Source organism: Spermophilus citellus, assembly GCF_964194105.1.
Source record: "Spermophilus citellus genome assembly, chromosome: 4".
Lineage (NCBI taxonomy): Eukaryota > Metazoa > Chordata > Mammalia > Rodentia > Sciuridae > Spermophilus > Spermophilus citellus.
In genome coordinates this window covers 49,998,961-50,021,752 of record NC_138185.1, presented here as the reverse complement: position 1 = coordinate 50,021,752, position 22,792 = coordinate 49,998,961, and the positions used below count along the sequence as shown (strand labels likewise).

At 44.5% G+C, this 22,792-nt stretch overlaps 1 protein-coding gene across 1 annotated transcript in view; it reads left to right on the top strand.

Moving 5' to 3' along the window:
* Window positions 1–6,477: 6,477 nt before the first annotated feature.
* ACSS1 (acyl-CoA synthetase short chain family member 1) overlaps window positions 6,478–22,792 on the top strand; it is a 69,791-nt gene continuing 53,476 nt past the window's right edge. The window contains exons 1-2 of the mRNA XM_081291698.1: window positions 6,478–6,857; window positions 18,898–18,994. Coding sequence (XP_081147824.1) covers window positions 6,530–6,857; window positions 18,898–18,994 — 425 coding nt within the window. The 5' untranslated portion in view covers window positions 6,478–6,529. The remainder of the gene's footprint in view (window positions 6,858–18,897; window positions 18,995–22,792) is intronic.

The window sequence follows — 22,792 nt, the reverse complement described above, 5'->3', positions numbered from 1 at the left end:
ATAGCATGAGTCTCCAGTTCTATCCATTTACTTGCAAACGCCATCATTTCATTCTTCTTTATGGCTGAGTAATATTCCATGTATATAGGCACAACATTTTCTTTATCCATTCATCTGCACCTAGGTGAAGGGCACCTAGGTTGGTTCCATAGTTCAGCTATTTTGAATGTTGAGCTGCTATAAACATTAATGTGGCTGTGTCACTATAGTACACTAATTTTAAATTTGGATATATGCTGAGGAGTGGGATAACTGGGTTAAATGTTGGTTCCAATCCAAGTTTTCTGAGGAATATCCACGGTGCTTTCCAGAGTGGTTGCACCAATATGCAGTCCTACCAGCAATGTATGAGCATAACTTTTCCCCCACATCCTTGCCAACATTGTTACTTGTATTCTTGATAATTGCCACTCTGACTGGAGTGAGATGAAATCTCAGTGTAGTTTTGATTTGCATTTCTTTAATTGCTAGAGATGTTGAATATTTTTTCATATATTTGTTGACCAGCTGTATTTCTTCTTCCAGGAAGTGTCTGTTTAGTTCCTTTGTCCATTTATTGATTGGATTATTTGGGGTTTTTTTTTTTGGTGTTAATTTTTTTAAGTTCTTTATATATCCTGGAGATTAATTCTCTATTTGAGGTGCAGGTGGCAAAGATTTTCTTCCATTCTGTAGGCTCTCTCTTCATGTCAATTGAGATTTTTAAGTTGCTGTAATTTTGTCATTTGACACCTGGGAGCATTGAGTGCTCCAACTTGCCCAGTATTATGAGTGGTAAGAGCTATCAGGGCAAATAGCAAAGGGGTCTTGGTTGATGGTACACCAAAGCTGTTCAACCAGTAAGCTCTGGTGGCTGAGAGCTATGACTCCTTCGCTAACCAGCTGCCTGATCTCAGTGCACTTCTATCCTCTCTGAGCTCATTGTTTCACCAGTAGAATGAGGACCACAGCATCCATCTCTGGGGTTGTGAGGGTCAGGAATCGTCTCTGACTTAAAAATCAGTACTAAGGGGGCTGGGGTTGTGGCTTAGTGGTAGAGCATGTATAATGCACTGGGTTCGATCCCTGGCACCACATAAAAACAAATGAAATAAAGATATCATGTCTATCTACAATATATATATATATATATATATATATATAATTTTTTTAAAATCAGTCCTGAGGTAGAAGACAAGCCCCAGATTCCCATAGAAACCTCCCCAAGCTCATGCTACTTCTGCAGCCTGTGCTTTTGGCTGTCCACAAGGTCCTGGCGGTATACAGGTATCCCACTAAAGTTAAATCTAGGAGTTTCTTGGAGGAGAAAAATGTCACCTGTGCTGCCTGGATGGCCTGCTACTCTCCCATCCTTCCTTCCTATTTTTATTTCCACTACTGGAGATTGAACCCAGGGGTACTTCACCACTGAATCACATCTCCAACCCATTTTATTTTATTTTATTTTTTAGTTGTAAGTAGATTCAATACCTTTATTTTATTTATTTATATGTAGTGCTGAGGATCAAACCCAGTGCCTCACATGTGCTAGGCAAGCGACCTATCACTGACCCAGCCCTCATTTCTTTTTTTTTTCTCATTTCATTTTTTATGTTGAGTCAGGGTCTTGCTAAGTTGCTGAGGCTTGCCTTGAACTTGCAATCTTTCTGCCTTGGCCTCTGGAGCTGCTGGGATTACAGGCATGTGACAATGCCAGGCCACTGTTGAGGGCCCCAGGAAGCCAGCTGTGCAGACACAAGATCTGATGGGGCTCACCCTTCTTCTAGTTCTCAGAGAGTTGGTTATTAGCTGCCATCTGTGAGGCAGCAGGGGTGACCTTGGCCTTAGACTGTGACAGTCATAAGGAAGTTCCCCACATGGCCACTGGTGTGAATTGGACAGCAGGGAAGTGCAATTTTGCACCATCTGGTTACTTCTGAAATACTTTATGTACACATAATCACTTCTCTTTATCCAACCTGAATAGGAAACAGAAACTACATGTTTCTTTATTCTGTTTTGGTTTTGGTCTGGGGATTGAACCCAGGGGTGCTCTACCACTAAGCTACATACCCCAGTCCTTTTTATTTTTCAATTTGAAACAGAATCTTGCTAAGTTGCAGGAGTCTCACCAAGAGGCCGAAGCTGGTGTTGCATTTGAGATTCTCCTGTCTCAGTCTCCAGGGTACCTGGGATTACAGGTGTGTGCTACCACAACCAGCCATATTTATTTTAAAAAGGAGTTAGCAGCTGGGGCTATAGCTCAGTGGTGAAGCACGTGCTTAGCCTGTGCGAGGTCCTGTGTTCCATTCCCAGCACTGGGGTCTAGGGGTGGGGGCAGTTCATTTGATGTACTTTATCCCTGTAGAAGTATAGAAAGTTAGAAAGTGAAGGTGACAGAGGGAGTTATCACTCATGCACCCCCATGGCTATGATAAAGTGTTTTCTGTTTCATCTTTCTAATTTATTCAACAACAATCTACTGAGATTTTACTACATGACAGGGCGATTTTAAGTTCTGGAAACATAGCAAGATGACTGGTATTTCTTTTCCCCAAGAGTTCCCTTCTACTAAGAGAAGAGAAAAATAAACAAAGAACACACACACACACACACACACACACACACACACACACACTACAGAAAAAAAAATAAAGTCAGTAGTTAGGACTCAGGCATGAAGGGTTGAAGATGTGATTCCATGAAGAAGAAAGAGAAGATTTCCTGGATAAGAAATGTTTGAGGAAACCTGAAGGAACTTGGGAGAATGGTCTTTGTAGACATCTAGGGCCGAGCATTCTAGGCAGAAGGGAGAGCACATGCAAAGGTCCCAAGGTGGGAGCATGGCTTGTGGTTGGAGGACAGAAGGAGGCCAATGTAGCTGTAATTCAACTAAGCCAGGAGAGAGAAGAAAGAGAATCCTGAAGGGGATGAGGCTGGATCTGATAGGACAGCAGTTTCCAACTTGAATGTGCACACAGATCTCCTGGGAATATATTAAAATGCAGGTTGTGATGCAAGTCTGTACTGGAGTATGGCAGTCTGCATTTCTAAAATGTGGCCAGGTAATTCTTATGCTCCTGTGGGCCACTCTGTGCTGTGTAGTGAGGATGCAGCTTTGTGTGCCAGGATAAGGATGTGACCTTTCCTCTGAGGGAACTTAGAAGTCTTTAAATTATTGTTCTGAGCTGCAAAGCAATTTCATCTGACCTGTGTGTGTGTGTGTTTTGTTGGCAATGAAACCCAGGGTCCAGTGTATGCTAGGCAAGTGCTCTGCTTCTGAGCTACATCCCCAGAACTTGACCTTTGTTTTCAAGCAATTGCACTGACTGTTGGTTAGGCTCTAGAGAGCAAGGGTAGAAGCCATTAGAAGCCCCCTTAAAAATTGGGGTGCAGGGAGGTGCAGGGAAGAGCACAGCAGTGTGTGTGGTTTGGATAGGAGAGGGGAAGGGTGATGGGGAGAGGGGCCAGATGCTGCAGATATTTTGTAGGTGATCACAAGGATTTGCTGACCGATTGTGAATGGTGTGTGAGAGGGAGGAATCTAGGGTGACCAAGGTGTACTCTGAACAATAAGAAAAATATGTTTTCCATTCTCTGACTTGGAAGATAAAGTATTTGAAGGAAGAATCCTCAAATATTAATTGAACATTTGGATATGGCTCTGACATTTGGAGGAAAGATCCTAGCTATCAACTTGAAAGTCAATGAACACAGAGCTGGCTGCTGTCTCCTAAGGGGTGATCATGAAGTGGGGGGAGGGGTTTTGAAGAGGAAGCCCAGGAACAACCCAACGCTTCGAGGTCAAGGAGATGAAAAGTAACCAATAAAGGGAACTGAGAAAACCCCTGAATTTTTTTTTTATTGGTTGTTCACAACATTTCAAAGCTCTTGACATATCATATTTCATACATTAGATTGAAGTGGGTTATGAACCCCCAATTTTACCCCAAATGCAGATTGCAGAGTCACGTCGGTACCCCTGAATTTTTGGTCCCAGTAGTATTAGCTATCCGTGACTGAGCCCCACTATTGCCATTTAGTGGCCTAAACAATATTTTACTACTTCTCATACTATGAATTGACTGGGAGGTTCGTTTTTACCACACTGATGCTACAGTATCCAAGGTGGATTCGTTTGTGTCTGGAAAATTAGTGGTCCTGGTTGTGGGCTAAGGCAGCTCTATTCTCTCTGTGAAGTCTCTGCCTCCAGAAGATGAGATCACCTTCCCCACTGCATAGTAACTGGGTGACAGCAGCTGGGGCTGCTGGGCCTCTCAGGACCTAAGCCCAGAACTGTCAGAGAATCACTTCTGTCTGCCAGGTCCTATTGGTCAAAGCATTGAGGCTAGCCCAGACTCAGGGCAAGAAACCAGGCTACATTTTTTTGGGGGGGCTACTGGGGATCAAACCCAGGGCCTCTCACATGCTAAGCATGTGCTTTTTCTCTACAACTGAGTTACACCCCACCCCAAGCTCCTTGATTTGATGGAGCAGCAAATTATCCTGTGCACACAAGGGAAAGAAAGACCACATGCTATGTTATATTTCCTCTATTCATAATTTTATATATTTGATTAAAACCAATAATTTAGGACAAGTGGTATAACTGGAGATGCTGGTAGTTAATTTTATTCTTCCACTAGTCAACCATATGCTTTGTGTGTGTGTGTGTTATTGGGGGTTGAACCCTGGGCTGCTCTACCACTAAACTACACCCCCAGCCGTTTGCCCTTTTTAACTTTTTATTTTGAGACAGTCTTGCTAAGTTGCTGAGGATGGCCTCAAAGTGGTGATCCTCCTCTCTCAACCTACTGAGTTGCTGGGATTACAGGCATGCATCACAGCACTTGGCTCAACCATATGCTTTTTTAGTAAATCCTTTTATTTGTTTGGGCTGTTTCCTTATGTGGTCCACTACAGGACTAACAATCAGAGGGGAATGGTAGCACTAGATAACTTTAAAATTTTTCTGCATGTTTTTGTTTTGTTTTTTGTTGTCTTAAGGCTTGCAGTTTCTGGCCACGTTTTTTTTTGTTTACTTTTGTTGTCTGTTTGTTTGAGACAGGGTCTCCCTATGTTGTCTAGACTTGTCTGGAATGAACTGATCCTCTCACCACAGCCTCCAGAGTAGCTAGAGTAGCTGGTATTACTAGCGTGGGACACAGAACCCGCCTTAGATAACTCTTAAACTAAGTAGAAAATGCAGGTCAAGTGCTTGGCACAGTGCAGGGCACATGTTGTGCTAGCTACTGTAACTGCCTTATAAATCTCTATTCTCTGGCAGGAAGCAACATTCTGCACAGGGTTGGTGCCTGAGCTGGAAGAAGACCCTCTGAAGGCAGACTCTCTTCGTCCGAAGCTACCACAACTAACCAGAAGAAATTCTTTCCAGCCCAAAGAACTCAACAAACCGGTTTCAAAAATCCCGTTTCTCCATGTTTACCTTCTTTATTATGTGTTTACTTCTTGAATGTTGAAATATGTAAGGACCGTGTAGAGAGAAATTCCTTTCTATCATTCTTTGTTCCTCGTTCCTACACAACAAAAACACCACTGCTCTATTGAGCTTACTTTGCGTCATGCTGACCACTGCTAGACATTTAACAGACATTATTTAGTTTATTCTTTACCACAACCTCCGGGAAAGAGGCATTACTCCAGTTTTCCAGAAAAGGAAAATGAAGCAGAGAAGTTAAGGAACTTGCCCAAGGTCACAGAACTAAAAATGACAGGGTTTCAACCCAGGCCACAGATGCTAGAGAATTCAGAGGCAGGCACTTGTTTCTCAGTTACACTTTTCCCCTGGGCAGGAAGTGACCCTATCAGAACTGATGCCGGCAGATAGTGACTTGAACTTTGGGCCCTCAGACCACGGACCCAGGCATTCTCTCTCTGCCTTGAGGGTTCCTGCCAACTCATTCAGCTCATTACCCCAGGGCGCTTAAGTGTGCATGGGGTAGCGAGGGGTACAAGCCAGCACCGCCTGGTTGTGTTCACTTTCAGGGGCGCATAGAGCGATTGAAACTTTGGCTTCAGCTTCCAGAGATGCTGAACGGATCAAACTTTGGTCCTTAGACTCACCTGTGCGGTTCGATCGCTCCATTCACCAGTCTCTTACATTCCATGCCGGCTCATTCCCACCCCAGAAGGCTCCCTGCGCCCCAGTCCCTGAGCCTGCTCTCCCGTGGCACTTGCCCCCGCTACTATTGCCTGCTTGGAGAAGCTGTCTAGGCTTAAACAGAAACCAAAACAGCCGGACGCCCAGAAGCCTTGGGGAGGGAGGGCAGACCAGTTGGGCGCAGAACTAACTCATTTGGGTCCCGGAGCCAGCTGGGCTCCGCACTCCCTTCTAGTGCCCCTTGCTCAGGCTGCTCCCCTCTTCCTTTTCAGAGCGGGAGAAAACGGGTGGCGACCCCGGCGGGCTCAAGCTAACAGCTTCTGACGGGCGAGGAGTGGGTGGGGGCCGGAGGGCGGAGCAGGGGCGGAGCTCGCGGAAACTCCAAGTGGAGCCCCGACTCTTCTCACCCGCCTCGGGGCGTCGGGCGAGATGGCGACGCGCAGTGTGGGCCGCGGCGTCGGGCGGCTGCTGGGCAGCCTTTGCAGGCGTCCGGGGCTGCCGGTGCGGCCCCTGCGCGGGCTGAGCGCTCAGGGCGGGGCAACTTCCCACCTCTCGGGGAGCGCCCCCGCCGTAGCCGCAGCGCAGCCGGGTTCGTATCTCGCTCTGAGCGCTCAGGCTGCCCAGGAGCCGGCTGCCTTTTGGGGGTCGCTGGCGCGAGATACGCTGGTGTGGGACACCCCCTACCACACAGTCTGGGACTGCGACTTCAGCAGTGGCAAGATCGGCTGGTTCCTGGGAGGCCAGTTAAATGTATCTGGTGAGTGGCCTACGGGGGACTCTGGACGCCCGCGACTCACGAGTCCCGGGGATACTCCAGGAACCTCAGAAGGCAGCAGCTGTTCCTGGGCCAGGCGAATCGCAGCTGGCGTCTCGGCTGCCTTAGAGCAATCTCCTTCTCTAGTATTACGCTCCACTCATTCAACCCTAAGGCATGTCACCCCGGTCCCACATCCCTCCAGGTCCTAGGGAATGCAACCCCCTCCTGGCCAGCTGCAAGCCGGGAATCCACAAGTTCGGCTCCAGGCACTGCCTATGGAGTCTCGGCCCCACTTCAGCTTGGCCTTCTCCCAGGGAAGCTTCTCAACCGACCATCTCCTAAGTTTAATTGCCGAGTTCCACAGTGTCTCAGAGCGCAAGCTGTGGGGAGCATCGGACACCAAACTGGGCCAGGCTTGGGTGCAGAGTGCCCTGCTCAAGGAACCGGGACTTCCCGGCTCCTGTACCTGGGCGGGAGGGGAAAATGGAAAGCGTGTAGTGCTTGTCACCTACGACTGCCGTGCCTGGGGACAGACCCTGCGGTGTAAACAGTCGTGTCGAATGGCCTGGGGAAGTGAAACACTGACACCCTTACAACCCCCACTCAGCGTCTGGAATCCGTTATCTCCTTACTCAGGGGTTTGTGGGCGGGAAATTCTCTCTCACCCCTCCCCTCTCCCCAAGACCTGCACCTCAAAGGCACAAACCCAGCTTTGGAACCGGTGGGACTCCGATCCCAGAAACTAGCTCCAGCAGACTGCTAATCCTCTGATTTCTGCTGAGCTGGAATCCAACTGTTCTGCTAAGGTTTGGGGGTGGGGGAGGTATATGTGGCACTCTCACCCCAGTATAAGACACTGAGGAGGTAGAAAGAGAAGGTCCTGGAACTGTAGGCCTGGCTGGACACATAGGGTGGGCCTCAGAGGAAGGGCTGCTGTCCTGCAGGATGGGGATAATGGGTGTGGTGGGCCTGCCAGATGTTTAAGAAAAGGACAACAGATCATGCCCTGGTCAAGGCCCAACTTGGAGGTGGATCCTGTCTCTTCAGCTTCATCATCCCAGTTATTCTACTCCTCTGAGCTTCAGTCTCTCATTTGGTTGTTGGTGTTTTGTATTCTTTCTTTCTCTCTTTTCTTTTTTCCTTGGAACTGGGGATTGGATCCAGGAGTGCTTTACAACTGAGCTACATCCCCAGTGCATTTAAAAACAAAAATATTTTTTTTCCCCAAAACAGAATTTCACTAAGTTGCTGAGGCTGACTTCAAATTTGCAATCTTCCTGCCTCAGGATCCCAAGTCACTGGGATTACAGGTGTGGACCATTATGCAAGTCTCTGTCTCCTCATTTGTAAAAATAATGCTCACTTTTTAGGCTGGCTGTGAGGACAGAATGCTCACAGGTATGGAACAGGCTCTTTGCTTATTGGTGATCCATGAGCAGTAGCAATTTCAATATAGCATGAAATTATAGGTAGTGTTTATTTTTCAAGCAAACAAAAAAGAACTTTGGGCTAGCATTTCCCCCCACATTTCATGTTGTGCTACAGGCTTAATCAAAATGAGTCACTTACTAGATAAGTGTTTTCTTTAAAACTGACTCAGCAGCAAATGTCCTTGAACTAATGGAGGTGTGTGTGTGGGGGTGGTGGTGGTGGTGGTGGTGAGAAATCCTTAGGTTTGCAGAGTTGATGGAATGTGCCCTTGAAGAGTTGATAAAGCAACATGCAGAAGCAAGAGGGCAGAAAGTATGCAGTTCCTTTATAGACTGCCTCTGGACTCTGGAGGCCAAGGCTACTGGGAACATCTATGGTTGGCTCCTGCACAGTTGCAACTGGTAAGACAGCGGATAGACCTCATTGGGCTGACCAAGGATTCTATGAGCTAGGGTCAGGGGTAGTCAGCAAGAAATTCTGAATCCTTTTTCTTTCATTTATTTCTTCTGAATAAAGGCTTGATAGCTCATATTCTGCTCCACTCATTCAACTCTAAGCCATGTCACCCCGGTCCCACATCCCTCCGGGTCCCAGGGACTGCAACCCCCTCCTGGCCAGCTTCAAGCCAGGAATCCACAAGTCTGGCTTCAGACACTGCCTGTGGAGTCTCAGCCCCAGACATTGACCTTCAGAAAACTGTCTTGTAGAAAAGCATCTATTCTGTAGCTTTCTCATCTCAAATGGGCATTCCTAGCCACTCATCAGTCAGCCATATCCTTGTTCATTGCAGACCAGTGTCTGTGGACCAGAGTGGTAAGAATAAGAAAAAGAACAAGCCAGGCTGTGGCTTCACTAGGAGCTACCTAGAAATTTGTGGAAGGGATGCTTCGACCTAGTATCTCTCTCTCTCTCTCTCTCTCTCTCTCTCTCTCTCTCTCTCTCTCTGTGTGTGTGTGTGTGTGTGTGTGTGTGTGTGTGTGTGTGTGTTAAAACCAGCAGGATGACTTGTTTACCAAAATCATCCCTCTTGAAACTTGTGTTACTCCTTCAGAAATATCTAGATCTAGACCAGCAGTTCTCAAAGCATGGTCCCAACTGGCAGTATTTCCTTACCTGGGAACTTTTTGGACATGCAAATTCTGGGGCCCATCCTAGACTTCCAGAATCATGAACTCTAGGAATAGGGACCTTTCATCTAGAATTAACAAACCTTCCATGCATAAGGATGTGCACCCAGGTCTAAGAATCACTGACATATATTCTCCAAACAGAGGAAGATGAAAGGCCTTCTAAAATAGGCAGAATTGGGATACACATGCTGGAAATAACCCTACTAAACAAACAAACAAACAATGGCATGTGGGTGTTACAGTACACTTTAGAGGTTCCAGGTGGGTCTTTTGAGTCACACCTAGGTTGGAATCTTTGGGTTCTCTTTACTATACTTTGCTTTTTTCCTCATCTATAAAATAAGGATTGATTGTAAGTGGATTCTATTTCAGTTACCATTTTTGCATACCAAGCCTCCCCCACATTTAGTGGCAACTACCTTTTTATTATGCTCACATGTCCTGTGGGTCAGAATTCTAGACACAGCCTGTGAGGATGACTTGCTTCTCTCTCATACTTGGGGGAGAATCTGCTTGCTTCTCACTCCTGAGTGTGAGGCTGGTTGGTACTATTGTGAGAATATGGTCTGTCCCCTCAAAACTCCCCACTGTGAGGTTAAGATGGAAAAAAATCTAACTGTAGTTTTCAGAGATGGGATTTTGGAATGTGATTAGAATTAGATAAGGTCATCAGGGTGGAGCCTTCATGATTAAATCCTGGTCACTTTATAAGAAGAGGACAGAGATACAGAAGACACACAGACAAAGTCCCTGTATCCTGCCATGTGACACCTTTGTACCACCTTGGGACTCTGTCAACAAGAAGGACATTACCAGATGTTCTTCAAGGCAAGCTCTTTAACCTCTAGAATTGTGAACTGAATAAACCTCTTCTTTGTTAAATTATTCTGCTGTGATATTTCATTATAGTCACAGAAAATGTACTAACACAGTTTAAATGACTTGAATCACAGGTTGGGCTCCACTGGTAAACTACACACAGCTTCTCATACCCAAAAATTGCACAGAATTTCTCACAGCCTGATGTCTAGGCCCAGGTCCAAGAGATCAATGCAAAAATTGTTAGGCTGATAAGCCTATTTGACCTGGGAGGGTTACCTGTTTGCCCAAGTTTCCTTATTGATGAGGTTTATCAGCACTCACCTCCTAGGGCTCTTGTTAGGATTAGATAAGACTTATAAAGCACTCAGCACTGTTTTTAATGTATTACAGCCCCAATTACTGACCAGTGTTAATTATTAATGAAACATTTGGGGAGACTGTGTCCTTGAATTTGGCCTTCAGCAGCTGCTAAGAACTGTGTTCCATCTGCACTGGACCATGTGTGTTTGTATCTGATCATCCCAGGATGGGTGAGAAGCTGACTTTGGAAAACACACAGGCACCCAAATTGCTCCCAAAGCATCTCAGTACCCTGCCCATTCAATGCTTTGATAGCCAGGTGGGATGAGGATGTCACTGCCCCCAGAGCAGCTAGGTAGATTCTCCACTCCCTTCAGTGACTTATCTCCTTTGCCTTTATGTAGGTCTGCTTTGCAGAAGGTTCTTTGGAAAAATAAATTCTATAAAGGGATTCTTTCCCACCTTTGAAATTTGGTTCTGTTTTTTATAGGGTGCACAGGTGTTTTTGCTCTGTGGCATGTAAACTGAAGAAGTCAGGAAGTTGCAAATGAAGAGCTGCAGCATAATGATGTGTGTGTGGCTTTCAAAACACACAACTGGGCTTTAATTTCTAAACCCTAAAATTTGAGTCTGATTTATTTTAAAAAATGGGTGTATTTGTACTTAAGCAAGAATGTAAATAAACTATTTTTAACCAAGCATTGATCTCCCCGATACCCCCCTGTGTTGCTGGGATCAAACCTAGGGTTTCACAGGTGTCAGGCCAATGCTCTACTACTGAGCCCCATCCCCAAACAGTGAGAGATTTTTTTTTCTTTTCTTTTTTTAATATGTGTATGATGCTATGGATGAAACCCAGGACCTCACATGTTGGGCAAGTGCTGTACCACTGAGCTATATCCCGAGTCCTCTTGGATGATTTTTGGAACATGAATTTTAGGAACAGAAATCATTTTACTGCCACTTTCTCTTCTATTACATACCTCCTTCAATAATCCAGAAGACAGATACATTGATGATGGCAAGATACTACACAGTTACACAGTTGTGCTTCATTTTTCTCTCAGTGATTAAAATAACTTGTGTAAGTTTTTTTTTTTTAAACTCTAAATGAAAATGTAACTCCAATTTTAGGAGGCGTATCCTCTGGAAGAATCTGAATTCTTCCCAGTTGTCAGAGGCATGACTTACTTTAAATAGCAGATGCTCATGGAAAGTTGGCAAATACAATTTTTGTGACTGACGTAATACCCCAATATGTGCCAAGGAGGTTTGCTATTTAAAGAAAACCATTGTGAATCCTTTTGTGAATTTTAACTCTCTAGTTTCTTTTGATTAAAATTAACTTTTTTTTTTTTGTGTGTGTGTGTGGTACTAAAGACTAACTGAGGGGTGTTCTACTACTGAGCTAGATTCCCCAGCCCTTTTTATTTTATTTATTTTTTATTTTTAAAATATTTTTTTTAGTTGTAGTTGGACACAATATCTTTTTATTTTATTTATTTATTTTTACATGGTGCTGAGGATTGAATCCAGCGCCTCACATGTGCTAGGTGAACATTCTACTGCTGAGCCACAACCACAGTCCTTGCAGCCCTTTTTATTTATATTTTTTATTTTGAGACAGGGTCTTGCTAATTTCTGAGGCTGACTTCAAACTTGCCATCCTCCTGCTTCAGCCTCCTGAGTAGCTGGGATTACAGGAGTACACCACTGTGCGTGCTTAAAATTATTTTTTTGTGTGCTGGGTCAACTTCAAATTGGGGTGTGTATGTGCAAGGGATATATTTAAATAACTAACCAGAGTTTTTGGGCTGAGGGTGTAGGTCAGTGTTAGAGTGCTTACCTAGCATATGTGAGAGGCTCTGGGTTTGGTCCTCAGCACTACAAGGAAAAAAATAGAGTTCTTGAAAATTCCTATGTTAGTATGTTTCATTTTCATACTGGAAATGATAACACTCTTATAATTCTTTTTGGTTAGTGAAACTAAAAACCCATGACCCACAAACAGGTATTAGCTTAACTGCTGGGAGGCTGTGTTGGGCCTGGGGTTGGGCCTGTGCCCCAGTGAACTTGAGCCTGCACTCTGTTTCCAGGGGCTTCATCTCCTCCTCAGGACATCCACATGAAGTGGTTGGTGGTCCCATTATCCAGGTGTGGCAAAAAGGCTCCAATTTATACAGTAGTCGAGTAATTTAGAAAATACCCCATCCCACAGACCTGAATTCTAATCAAGAGATGGATCATAAATCAGTTGTCAAAAGACAAAATCAACAATTTAGTTTAACGATCCTGATTTTTTTTTTTTTTTGCTTTTGTCTTTGTGTTTTTTTTTTCCTGATCCTAGAATTGGGCAACACTTCTATTTTGTAAAACAGATCCAGTGTTCCAATGGGCCAAGCTTAGAAGAGGTTGGTTTTATAGATAGTGAAGGGTTGAAAAAAGTAGAAACAAAGAACAAAAACTATTTTGGACATTTCAAAGTTATTTTCCTTTTGTAAGGCAAGAGCAGGGAGACAGAACAATAGAAAAATAACTGATAGGTTTACATCAGTTTGTTTCAGGTTACACTGGGATTAAGGCAGAGGGAACTTTATTACCATGCCAATGGAAACAGGCCTATTGGGGAAGTTTGGCTGTTACCCCACTAGTCCTAATTTTTCTTAAAGGCAGATAAGCAACCTAGTTTCAGCTTGGTGACCTTGAACTTTTTTTTTTCTTTAAGCCTTTACAGTCCTTTTCTTTTCTTTTTTTTTATTTATTTTTATTTTTTTTTTTATTGGTTGTTCACAACATTACAAAGCTCTTGACATATCATATTTCATACATTAGATTGAAGTGGGTTATGAACCCCCAATTTTACCCCAAATGCAGATTGCAGAATCACGTCGGTTACACATCCACAATTTTACATAATGCCCTATTAGTTATTGTTGTATTCTGCTACCTTTGTGACCTTGAACTTTAACAGGAGTGACTCCATTTTAATTTTTAGCCTGATCTACGTAGGAACTTAATCCAAAACAACGGCCTTCTGTCATTTTTATTCAACATGGTAAACGAACAAGTCCATACTGTGGTAATTTGCTCAGGGGGTTTTATTTATTTATTTTTCTTTCTTTCTTTCTTTCTTTTTTGCAGTTGTTAGAGGAAGAATGGTGCTCATGATAAAGGAATCTGAGGGTTCCTGTCCTCAGAGACTTTTTGATTCCTATGGGAGTCTGGTTCAGCATTGTGTCCCAGAATGGAGACCACTGAACAGAATGAGGAATTAATAAGTGTTGTGGCCAGTTTTCTGCTGGAAGGAAAGACTTTTGTGTGTTGAGAAATTTGGAAAAGGCTTGAAGTAGGTGGGGCTGTGCCTTAGATTGCACTAGGCCTTTCCCCACTCTTCTTGGAAACACTTGGAAATGGATTTTTTTTTGTCCCATTGCCCAGTTCTTTGAATTGAGTTTTTTTTTTTAAACTGGTGTGTGTGTGTGTGTGTGTGTGTGTGTGTGTTTATTTAAATGTAGGATTTTCATCCTCCCTTCGCAATTTCCTTCCCTCCATATTTCCTTTCTTCCTTCCCTCTTTCCCTTTTGCCTCCCTCCTTTTTTCTTCTCTCCTCTCTTCTCTTTCCTTTTTTTCCTTCTGTCTCCCCACCTTCCTTTTTTTTCCTCCTGGATTTGAGGCACTAGCAGAAACCATAAGTAAAAGCCAACGTGCCCATAGCATTTTAGGGCCCCTGTCCCCCAGGTAACACACTGTGGTGGCTGTGAGCAAAGATGAGTTATTCTGTTTGTTTCTCGTGAGAACACTCTGACTACCTCTGGCCCCATAACAGAAAACTCTCAAATGACGCCTAATTCCTATAGTTCCACCCAGAGTCATTAAACCACCACATGGATCAGAAAACTGAGATTTAGCTTAAATAACAAGAACATTGTTAGTGGTTAGTGAGCATTTGGCCAGGGCTTGGACTTGAGACCAAGAATTTTTAGCTATGGCATCAGACTGCCAGCTGGGCATGGCCTGATGCCATACAAGACAGGTATGATTAATACTCTCCTTCCAAAAGGAAAAGAAACAAAACAAAACAACAACAAAACCTCCCCCCAACCCATGGAATCTAAAAATCTACATATAAGATAGATGTGCTTTCATATATAAATAAAAAAATTTTACATAAAAAAGATAGATGTGGATGTAGACACATGAACATCTGTCGTTGTGTGGCGCTGAGACAAAGGGGGCAGCATGAGAATCATCTAGTTAAAATGGAAATAGGGGCTAGAATGAGGCTCAGCTACTTGTGTGCTTACAATCCCACTAGGGGATTCTGACACCACTCAAGGTTGAGTAGCACCAATTTTGGCTAAAAATAAGATCTTCTATTTGAGGGTCAAAGCCACAAAGATAAGAACTCTGTTTCCTCTTCTGGTGCCAGCTAGACCCCAGTGCCCTCTTCTAGCTCAAGGACTTGAATGGTCCATGTGATCATCATCCAGAGTTTTGGTGTATGCTTAGCTCTATGCTCTGGGCTAGGCTGTCCATATACAAAATGGACAGGACATCTGGCCCCTGCCCAAAGTGGCACAGCAAGGAGTAAACATCTCAAGCAATTAGAGGAAGGTATGGGTCCAAGGGCAGAAAGATGTGCAAAGAGAAGGAGAAGTGTAAGCTGAGACAGGAAGCATGAGTTGGAAGGTATGGGGCAGCATCAGGCAGGGGACATACCAGGACCCTGGGGCAGGAGGAGTTCCCTAAACTCTGCACGGCCAGCAAGGAAACATCTTTCTAAGCCTCTGTAGCCACCAGTCAAGTGCCCTCTGTGTTGTGGAGGAGGCACCTAGGGAACACTGCACTTGGGGATTCATTCTGATCTGCCTGGATTTCTGCCATCTAACCAGTCCCTGGGAAGAGATGGACATGCAGCTGATCTCAGTGGCCACCTGGATGTACTCTAGTGCTTTCTATTGGTGACAGGCTTTCCTCCTCCACCTTTCTTAGTTCTGACTTCCTGTTTGGCATAAAACAGGTGTGATCACTCTCTGGGGAAGGACAATGTGCCAACATTGTGGCTGTCATGAGAGGATGGGATGTGGTGAGATGAACCCCGGTGAAGTGTAAAGTGTGGTTTGAGCCCTTCCTGCAGCTTTCTGGCTGGGAGCTTAGGCAGGTCACTGGACTACAAGGAAGTCTCTGAGGCTGTTTCTTGATCTGCATCTGGCTAGGTGGCATCTTCAGGGTTATAAAGGGTCAAAGTTTGTCTGACTAGAACTTCTCAGATGAGAACCTGGACACACAGCTCCTGAGAACTTCTCAGCAGATCTGAGTGGTTGAAGGATTTGCATATATCACCAACACCCAGGTGATGGCTGGAGAGGTCCAGGGCTAAAGAGAGCCCAGGTCTAATGTGAGTAGCCTGCTCCCTGCCAACCTGCCTTTTGGGCACATAGCTTTCATCCAGTCCAATTCTGATTCTCCTCCAGAACTTTCTGCAGCACCAATCCTGAGCTGAGCCTTCCTAGCTTGTCATGACCTGCCCAGAGTTACATCCAGGGCCAGGTAGTTGGGGAAAAGGTCTTGTGCCAAAGGATGGCCTCTCTTCTGATAGCTCAGAAGCCAGAAATCCATAGTTTTAGTGTGAAAAGTCTCGATTTATTGACTATATTCCCCGCCCCCCCGCCACTGTTCAGAGAAACAGCACATTTGTAAGCTGGACATAGTTGGCCAATATTTGCCAAACCAGTTTGTTCATTTTTTCCCTAACAGCCTTGTTTTTCTCACACCTACCAGAACTAGCCTTTACTTTTCTAGACTATTCTAAGCCTCACCTGTCTGTTAAAATCACACCCTGTTCACATCTCTTCTTTCCTACACCACAGACAGGGCTCACCTTTCTCTCTGTTGCATAAAGCAGCTGTTCTTGGCTCCCTGTTGGGGCCATCACAGGGTGACTGTAGAGAGCACGGTAGCAAGATAGACTCTGAAGCTAATCTGTCTGCATTAAAGCCAGTTCTCCTACTGTGTGACCTTGGCCGACTTAACTTCTCTACCTGCTTCCTTTCCCATTTGTAATGGGACAATGCTAGTTCTCACTCCTGGCCTACGGAGGGCGCTGTTCATGTGGAGGCTGTTGCTATTACTCTTTCAGTCTGGGGTTGCTCTTAACTTCCATGGGTTTGCCTCGTTTGGGTAAATTCAGCTCTGTTGTTCTGTTTGGACGAATGTTACCATACCTGCCATAGCCTGCCTTGTGTTTTGGTTACTTGTGTGTTTTCTTATGTTTGTAACTGTTAACCTGCACCCGTGGGGTTGAATATCTGTCCTTGCATTCCCTTCTGTACTCAGCATTGTGTCTTGATCAGAATTGGTGGCCAGGACGCTGGTTGAATTAAACCACCTCAGGCTTTATGTACCTCTCCCTTCTGTGCTCCTAAAAGACCCCCCATCCAGAAAAACACTTGGGGAAAGTGGCTTACAATGAGTGGAATAGGAATCTAGTGTTTTAAAAATTGCATACCCTGTCATGCTGAAACACAGACACCCTGTGGTCTTCTTGATGTTATCTGTGGTCTCTGGGTCTGGGTGCTCCAGGGCTAAAGCTGAAAATAACGTCGGAAAGCTTTGTGATAGTTTCCCAGGCACAGTGGTACACACCTATAATTCCAGCTACTCGGGAGGCTGAAGCAGGAGGATCATAAGTTTGAAGTCAGTCTCTGCAATTCAGTGAGGCTCTGTCTCAAAATAAAAAATAAAAAGGGCGGGGGATGTAGCTCAGTGATAAAGCACCCTGGGTTTAGTCTCCAGTACTGTAAAAACAAAAAAACTAACAAATAAATAAAGAAACTCTTGATGATGGTATGTGTGTGTGTGTGTGTGTGTGTGTGTGTATGTGTGTGTATGTGTTGATAACTTTACTAAACAGAGTGTAGCCTGGCTTTGCTGTGTACACATGGCATCTGAAGAAACGTGTACACACACACACTATATCTATTGATTGTACAACTCCAGATTTGCCCTTTTTGTCTCCCTCTCTCTACCTACCCACCCTCCCACTCTTTTTTTTTTTTTTTTTTTTTTACATCATGGGAATTGAATCCAGAGGTGCTCAACCATTGAACTATATCTCAAGCCCTTTTTATTTTTAATTTTGAAATAGGGTTTTGCTAAGTTGCTGAGGCTGGCCTTGAACTTGTGATTCTCCTGCCTTAGCCTTCCAACTAATTGGGATTCCAAGTGTGAGTCACTGCACCTGGCTTCACTAAACCCCTTCTTAGTTCAACCTCTTGCTTTACCTCTCTTTTAGTTTTTGGGCATATCTTCTCTTCTTTTTTCTAGTACTTTAAAGAAATTTCCTGTATCAATTAGTAGTACTATTAATTTCCCCCCTGTATCTACATTTATTAAAATTTTTGAGGTACAAATTACATATGGGACACTGAGGTGACCCTGAAAGACCAGGTGGACTTGCAACCACTGACCACTGATCTCCTCCTCCCCCAAAATCTATTCAGAGTACTCATTTCCTCCAATTACTTGGGTACCTTTGTTAGGAAAGTAAGTAAGGAGGAATTAGCTTTGAGGGTTGGTTGCAAGGGTCTGTTTAAGTAATTGGTCTAAGTTAAGGTCACCTTTGAAATCAAATGAACAGTAAACAGGATGTCAGCAAATGAACAGATCATACTAATCCTCAGGTTTACAGTAAACCAGTAGCACTGACCTTCCATTTTTTTTTTTACAGGCAAGTCATGTGATCTGAGCTTTGATAATAGAGGGGGAAGGGAGCAGAACTTTCTGGAAAACCAGATGGGATTTTCCCATCATTGAGTCACTTTTTGGAACAGAGGCTGGTTTATACGGTGTCAGGTGGAGAGAAGATTTGGATCCCTGCGCTGGCTGGTACCTCTACCTTGTACAAGGAAGCTTGCTCCACGAGCTGTGTATTCTTTCCTGCAGCTCACGCTGCAGTGCCCAGTGCAGGCTACACCTAAAACCATCCAGGGAGCTTTGAAAACCATGAGGTCCAGCCTGGAGCCTCACTGGGTAGGGAGACCAGGGAAGGTCCAGGTGATGGCAACTGGTAGCCAGGGTTGGGAACCACTGGTGTTTGTGGTCCCAGTAATAGTTTGAGAATAAGGAATATTTGTAGGAGGTCACCTTTCACCTTTGGGATAATGTTTACAGGGTGGTACCTCCATTTTGCAGCTCTGACAATCACCCTTTCCTTGCAGGGAGGTAGAAAGCTCACCATAGATGAGGGCAGGGTCTCTCTGCACAAGTAGAGCAAGCCACAGCAAAGTAGATCCCTGCCCCCCTCTTCTCTCTAAAAACATGAAGAATTAATGTCTGTACAACCTGTTTTTGTACAGTCAACTGCTTGGATCAGCATGTTCAGAAGTCCCCCGAGAGTGTGGCTTTGATCTGGGAGCGAGATGAGCCTGGAACTGAAGTGAGGATCACCTACAGGTACTGTCTATCCCTTCTCAGGCCTCCACACCCAGCAGGGTGACCGGAGTTTCCCTGTCTGTTGGCATGGATCAATGACAGTCATGACTGCCAGCACCAAACACCCATGCTGTTCCATTTAACAGCAAAGGGTTCTCTAGCTTGGCAGGAGCCCTAACCTCCTTGTTCACTTTGGCAATTTAATATCTTTAGATTCCTATAAATGCAACTGAGTTTTCTGAAACAAGCAGAGATGGCAAATGTTCAAGGTACAGGGGAGGCATTTGGCCTGGTCCTGCTGTTGGTGTCTGGATCTGGGGGAGTGGGTGGCTGAATATCAGAGAACACAATTCAGCTTTGGAAATGTCCTTTCATTTCAGAAAAAGGAAGCATGGGAACAAACTGAATAAAATACACACTGGAGTCATAAAAGCCGGTCACTTAACCTTTTATTCTCACTTGTGAGTGTGGGACAATACATAAAAATAGCCTTGGAGTTTTTTTTTTTAACAAACTTGATACCATATTTTGCCCCATAATCATCATTACCACATTCATATACATTTATGAGCATTCCATGCATCCTCATTTTGTATCAAACATAATTTAGTCATAAATGATTTTAAAGTAATACTGGTATAATTTTTAAAAAATTGCTTCACATAATGATTGCACCCCACTTTTTTGCGAATAAAACAAAAAATTGGCACAAGATCTGCAACAATTATGTGGTAAAATATGGTGATTTTATTCTTGGATTTCTTAAGCAGATTCTTTGCTATATCCTGGGCCAAGCACATGTGTATTGGGCGGGTTAGCTGAGCTCATGAGTAATGGGCCTTCCTAAGGTTTCCTGTAGGGGCTCAAATTCTTTGTGATCAGCCAGTGTGGAATATAGGTTTGGCATTAACGCCTTCTTGGCCTGAGCCTGGGGATATAGTTCAGAGGTAGAGCAGTTGTGTAGGACGTACCAGGCCCTGGGTTTCATCCCTAGCACTGAAAAAAAAAAAAAAAAACCCAAAAAACAAAACAAAAAAAAAAAAATCAAAACCAAAAAACCCAAACCTTAAGGCACAATTTGCCATAATTTTCCTTTACAACAAGCTGCCTAAATTGTGTGTCCTTTGTTCACATATCTTTCCACCCCTCACCTCTTCAGGTCTTCTGCTACGATCACTATCCTAGAGGTGGCTTCAGACTTCCCTGGTCTAATCATCTAGCAAGTCTTCATTGGGTGCCTTTGTGTCCAGCAGGACAGGATAGGTTATGTGTAATAACAATCAATCCTCAAATTCCCGGTAGAGTGGTCACATTTGACTGAATAGTCAAGGAGGTTCTCCCTGAAAAGGAGGTAGAAAGCTCACCATGGAAGTCATTCAAGCTGAAGTCCAATGTCAAGGGGAATAATTTGCCCCGGGAACAGAAATAAAGTACAAGTAGCTGGGACCTGGGAGAGAGGGGGACACTGGAGGAGTATTCAGAGAAATGGATACAACCTGAAGATCTGAGAATGAGTTACTCTCTGGCCATTTGAGTGACCTGAGGGTAAATGGGCCCCCACCATTGCTTTTTATTTGTTTCTCAAATTTCAGTTTTATCCCAGACCAAATTCACCAAGCCTGGTAAAACTGTGCTCAAATTAACTTTTGCATGCAGCAGTGGTGACGTTGGTTAATTTGCTGCAGCTCCCAGTGGAACTGGCCTGCTTGTCCCCCACCCTCACCCTATCCCTCAGGCCCAGCAGAGACTTCACAGCTGTGGATCCTCAGCTTCTTTCCCTTACAGGGCTGAACTCTGGGCTTGTGTTTGCTTCTTATTTCTGTTCCCTATCCCCATCTTGCTTCTGAGAGCCTTGGGTCCACTGGACCCACCGAGTAAATCCCCATGCAGTCCTCCTGTGCACAGGGGATTATGAGGGGTGCTGGTCAAATAAATAGGGTGCTGTGACACTTTAATGATTTTGACCCAGCTCCATTTGTCTGTAAACAGACTTTTCTTCTGAAAAGGGCCTTAAGGCAGTTGCCTTGGGAGTCATCCTTCAATAAAAGATGAGAAACATCTGTGAGGCCAGAGGTGCTAACTGGATACCAGCTGTGAGCAGTCCAGTCCTGGCACTCCCTGGAGGACTAAACTCCTTCCCTCTGTGTCCAGCGTGTGCCTGGACCCTGGAGGCAGGTGGACCATGGGTTACACCCACTCCCAGCCTCTCTGTATGCTGCAGTCTTCAGCAGGGTGTGAACTAGGCTTCACGGCCCCCTGAAATGTCTGGTTAAACATAAACCATGTGGAATGTTCAGGACTGCGGCCAGTCCTGCACAAGGGCGACTTTAGTTCCATAGCAAAGAAGTAGCCTTGGGTCACAGACAAATTTATGAATACAGGTAAGGTATTTATTATTCTAAGAATGAGCAGACTTAGTCCAAAATGGTTTTGCTGATCTTAGCCAGGCTTAAAACCAGGTAGCTATTTCTATTTGCTTTTTGAATGAAAAGTGTACATACAGGTTATCTGTAATTGCAGCAAGTCCTTGAAGGACCCTGGTTAATCATCTTCCTGGTCATTTTAGGAGTTTGATATGAGATTTTCTTCCTGTCCTTCCACACTTACTGCTGGCTGTCTACCAGCATGCTGGAGGGTGCACATGAGCACACACACACACACACACACACACACACACACACTCAAGCACACAACCCAGTGTTAAAACCAAGGACAACTTAATCATTGAAATGAAGTGCTTTCCTGCCCTGATGTCCCTGATGTCTCATGCAGCGGTACCACAGGAGCTTCAGAATAGCCACAGCCTTTCTGGGTTCAAAGATTAACTTCTAAACTCATAGTCTCTTCCTTCCTTCCTTTTTTCCTTCCTTCCTCCCTTCCTCCCTTCTTTCCTCTTGTGGTGCTGGGGATGGAACTCAGGACCTCATACTTACTGGGTAAGACTTGTGCCACCAGTGGAGCTAGAGCCCCAGCCTGCAGGCCCTTTAAAACAACCCCATAGAACTGTACTTTCCATAGGTTGGGGTGTTGATGCAAGCTTACAAGTGGCTGGAAATTCTGCATGCTAACATGCCCCTGGGACAGTGACCAAGGAGAAAGAAATTTCTTGACTTTTACCCCTTACTTTGACCTCAGGCACAGCAGGCAGTTGTCAGTACCTGCAGACTCACCCTGGGATTGGCACAGTGGACTTTGCTCTGGAGGAATTTGCAGCCTGATTTTTCTCTGGTTATCATAGGACTTGGGGTCAGCAGAAAAAGTCAAATTCTGGTTTAGGATCATCCTCTCTTGGTTTGATGAATTGTGAAGTCACGTAGTCTCTCCAGGAACAATTTTTCCATCTATAAAATGGAGGCAATAATTATAACCAAATGACTCTACAGTGTTAGCACAAGGAGATGGTGGAATGCATTGAAGTGTAAATACTATCTGAGTGTGGTGGTGCATGCCCATAATCCCAGCTACTAGGGAGATGAGATAGGAGGATTGCAAGTTGGAGGCCAGCTTCAGTAACTTAGGGAGACCATATCAACAGCTCACTCCCCATAAAGTACGGGGCTTAGCCCTTAAGAACACACACACACACACACACACACACACACACACACACACACACACCATACACACACCCCTACATGTCTCAAAATAAAAAATACAAAAGGGTGGTATTGTAGCTCAGTGGTAGACTGCCCCATGGTTCAATCTCTAGTACCAACCCCTCCTCCAAACAAAACAAACCAATTAAAAACAACAAACAATTATCCAGTAAAAAAGAATGATGATTATGATAGTAGCCACTATTTATTGAGTACTTACTAA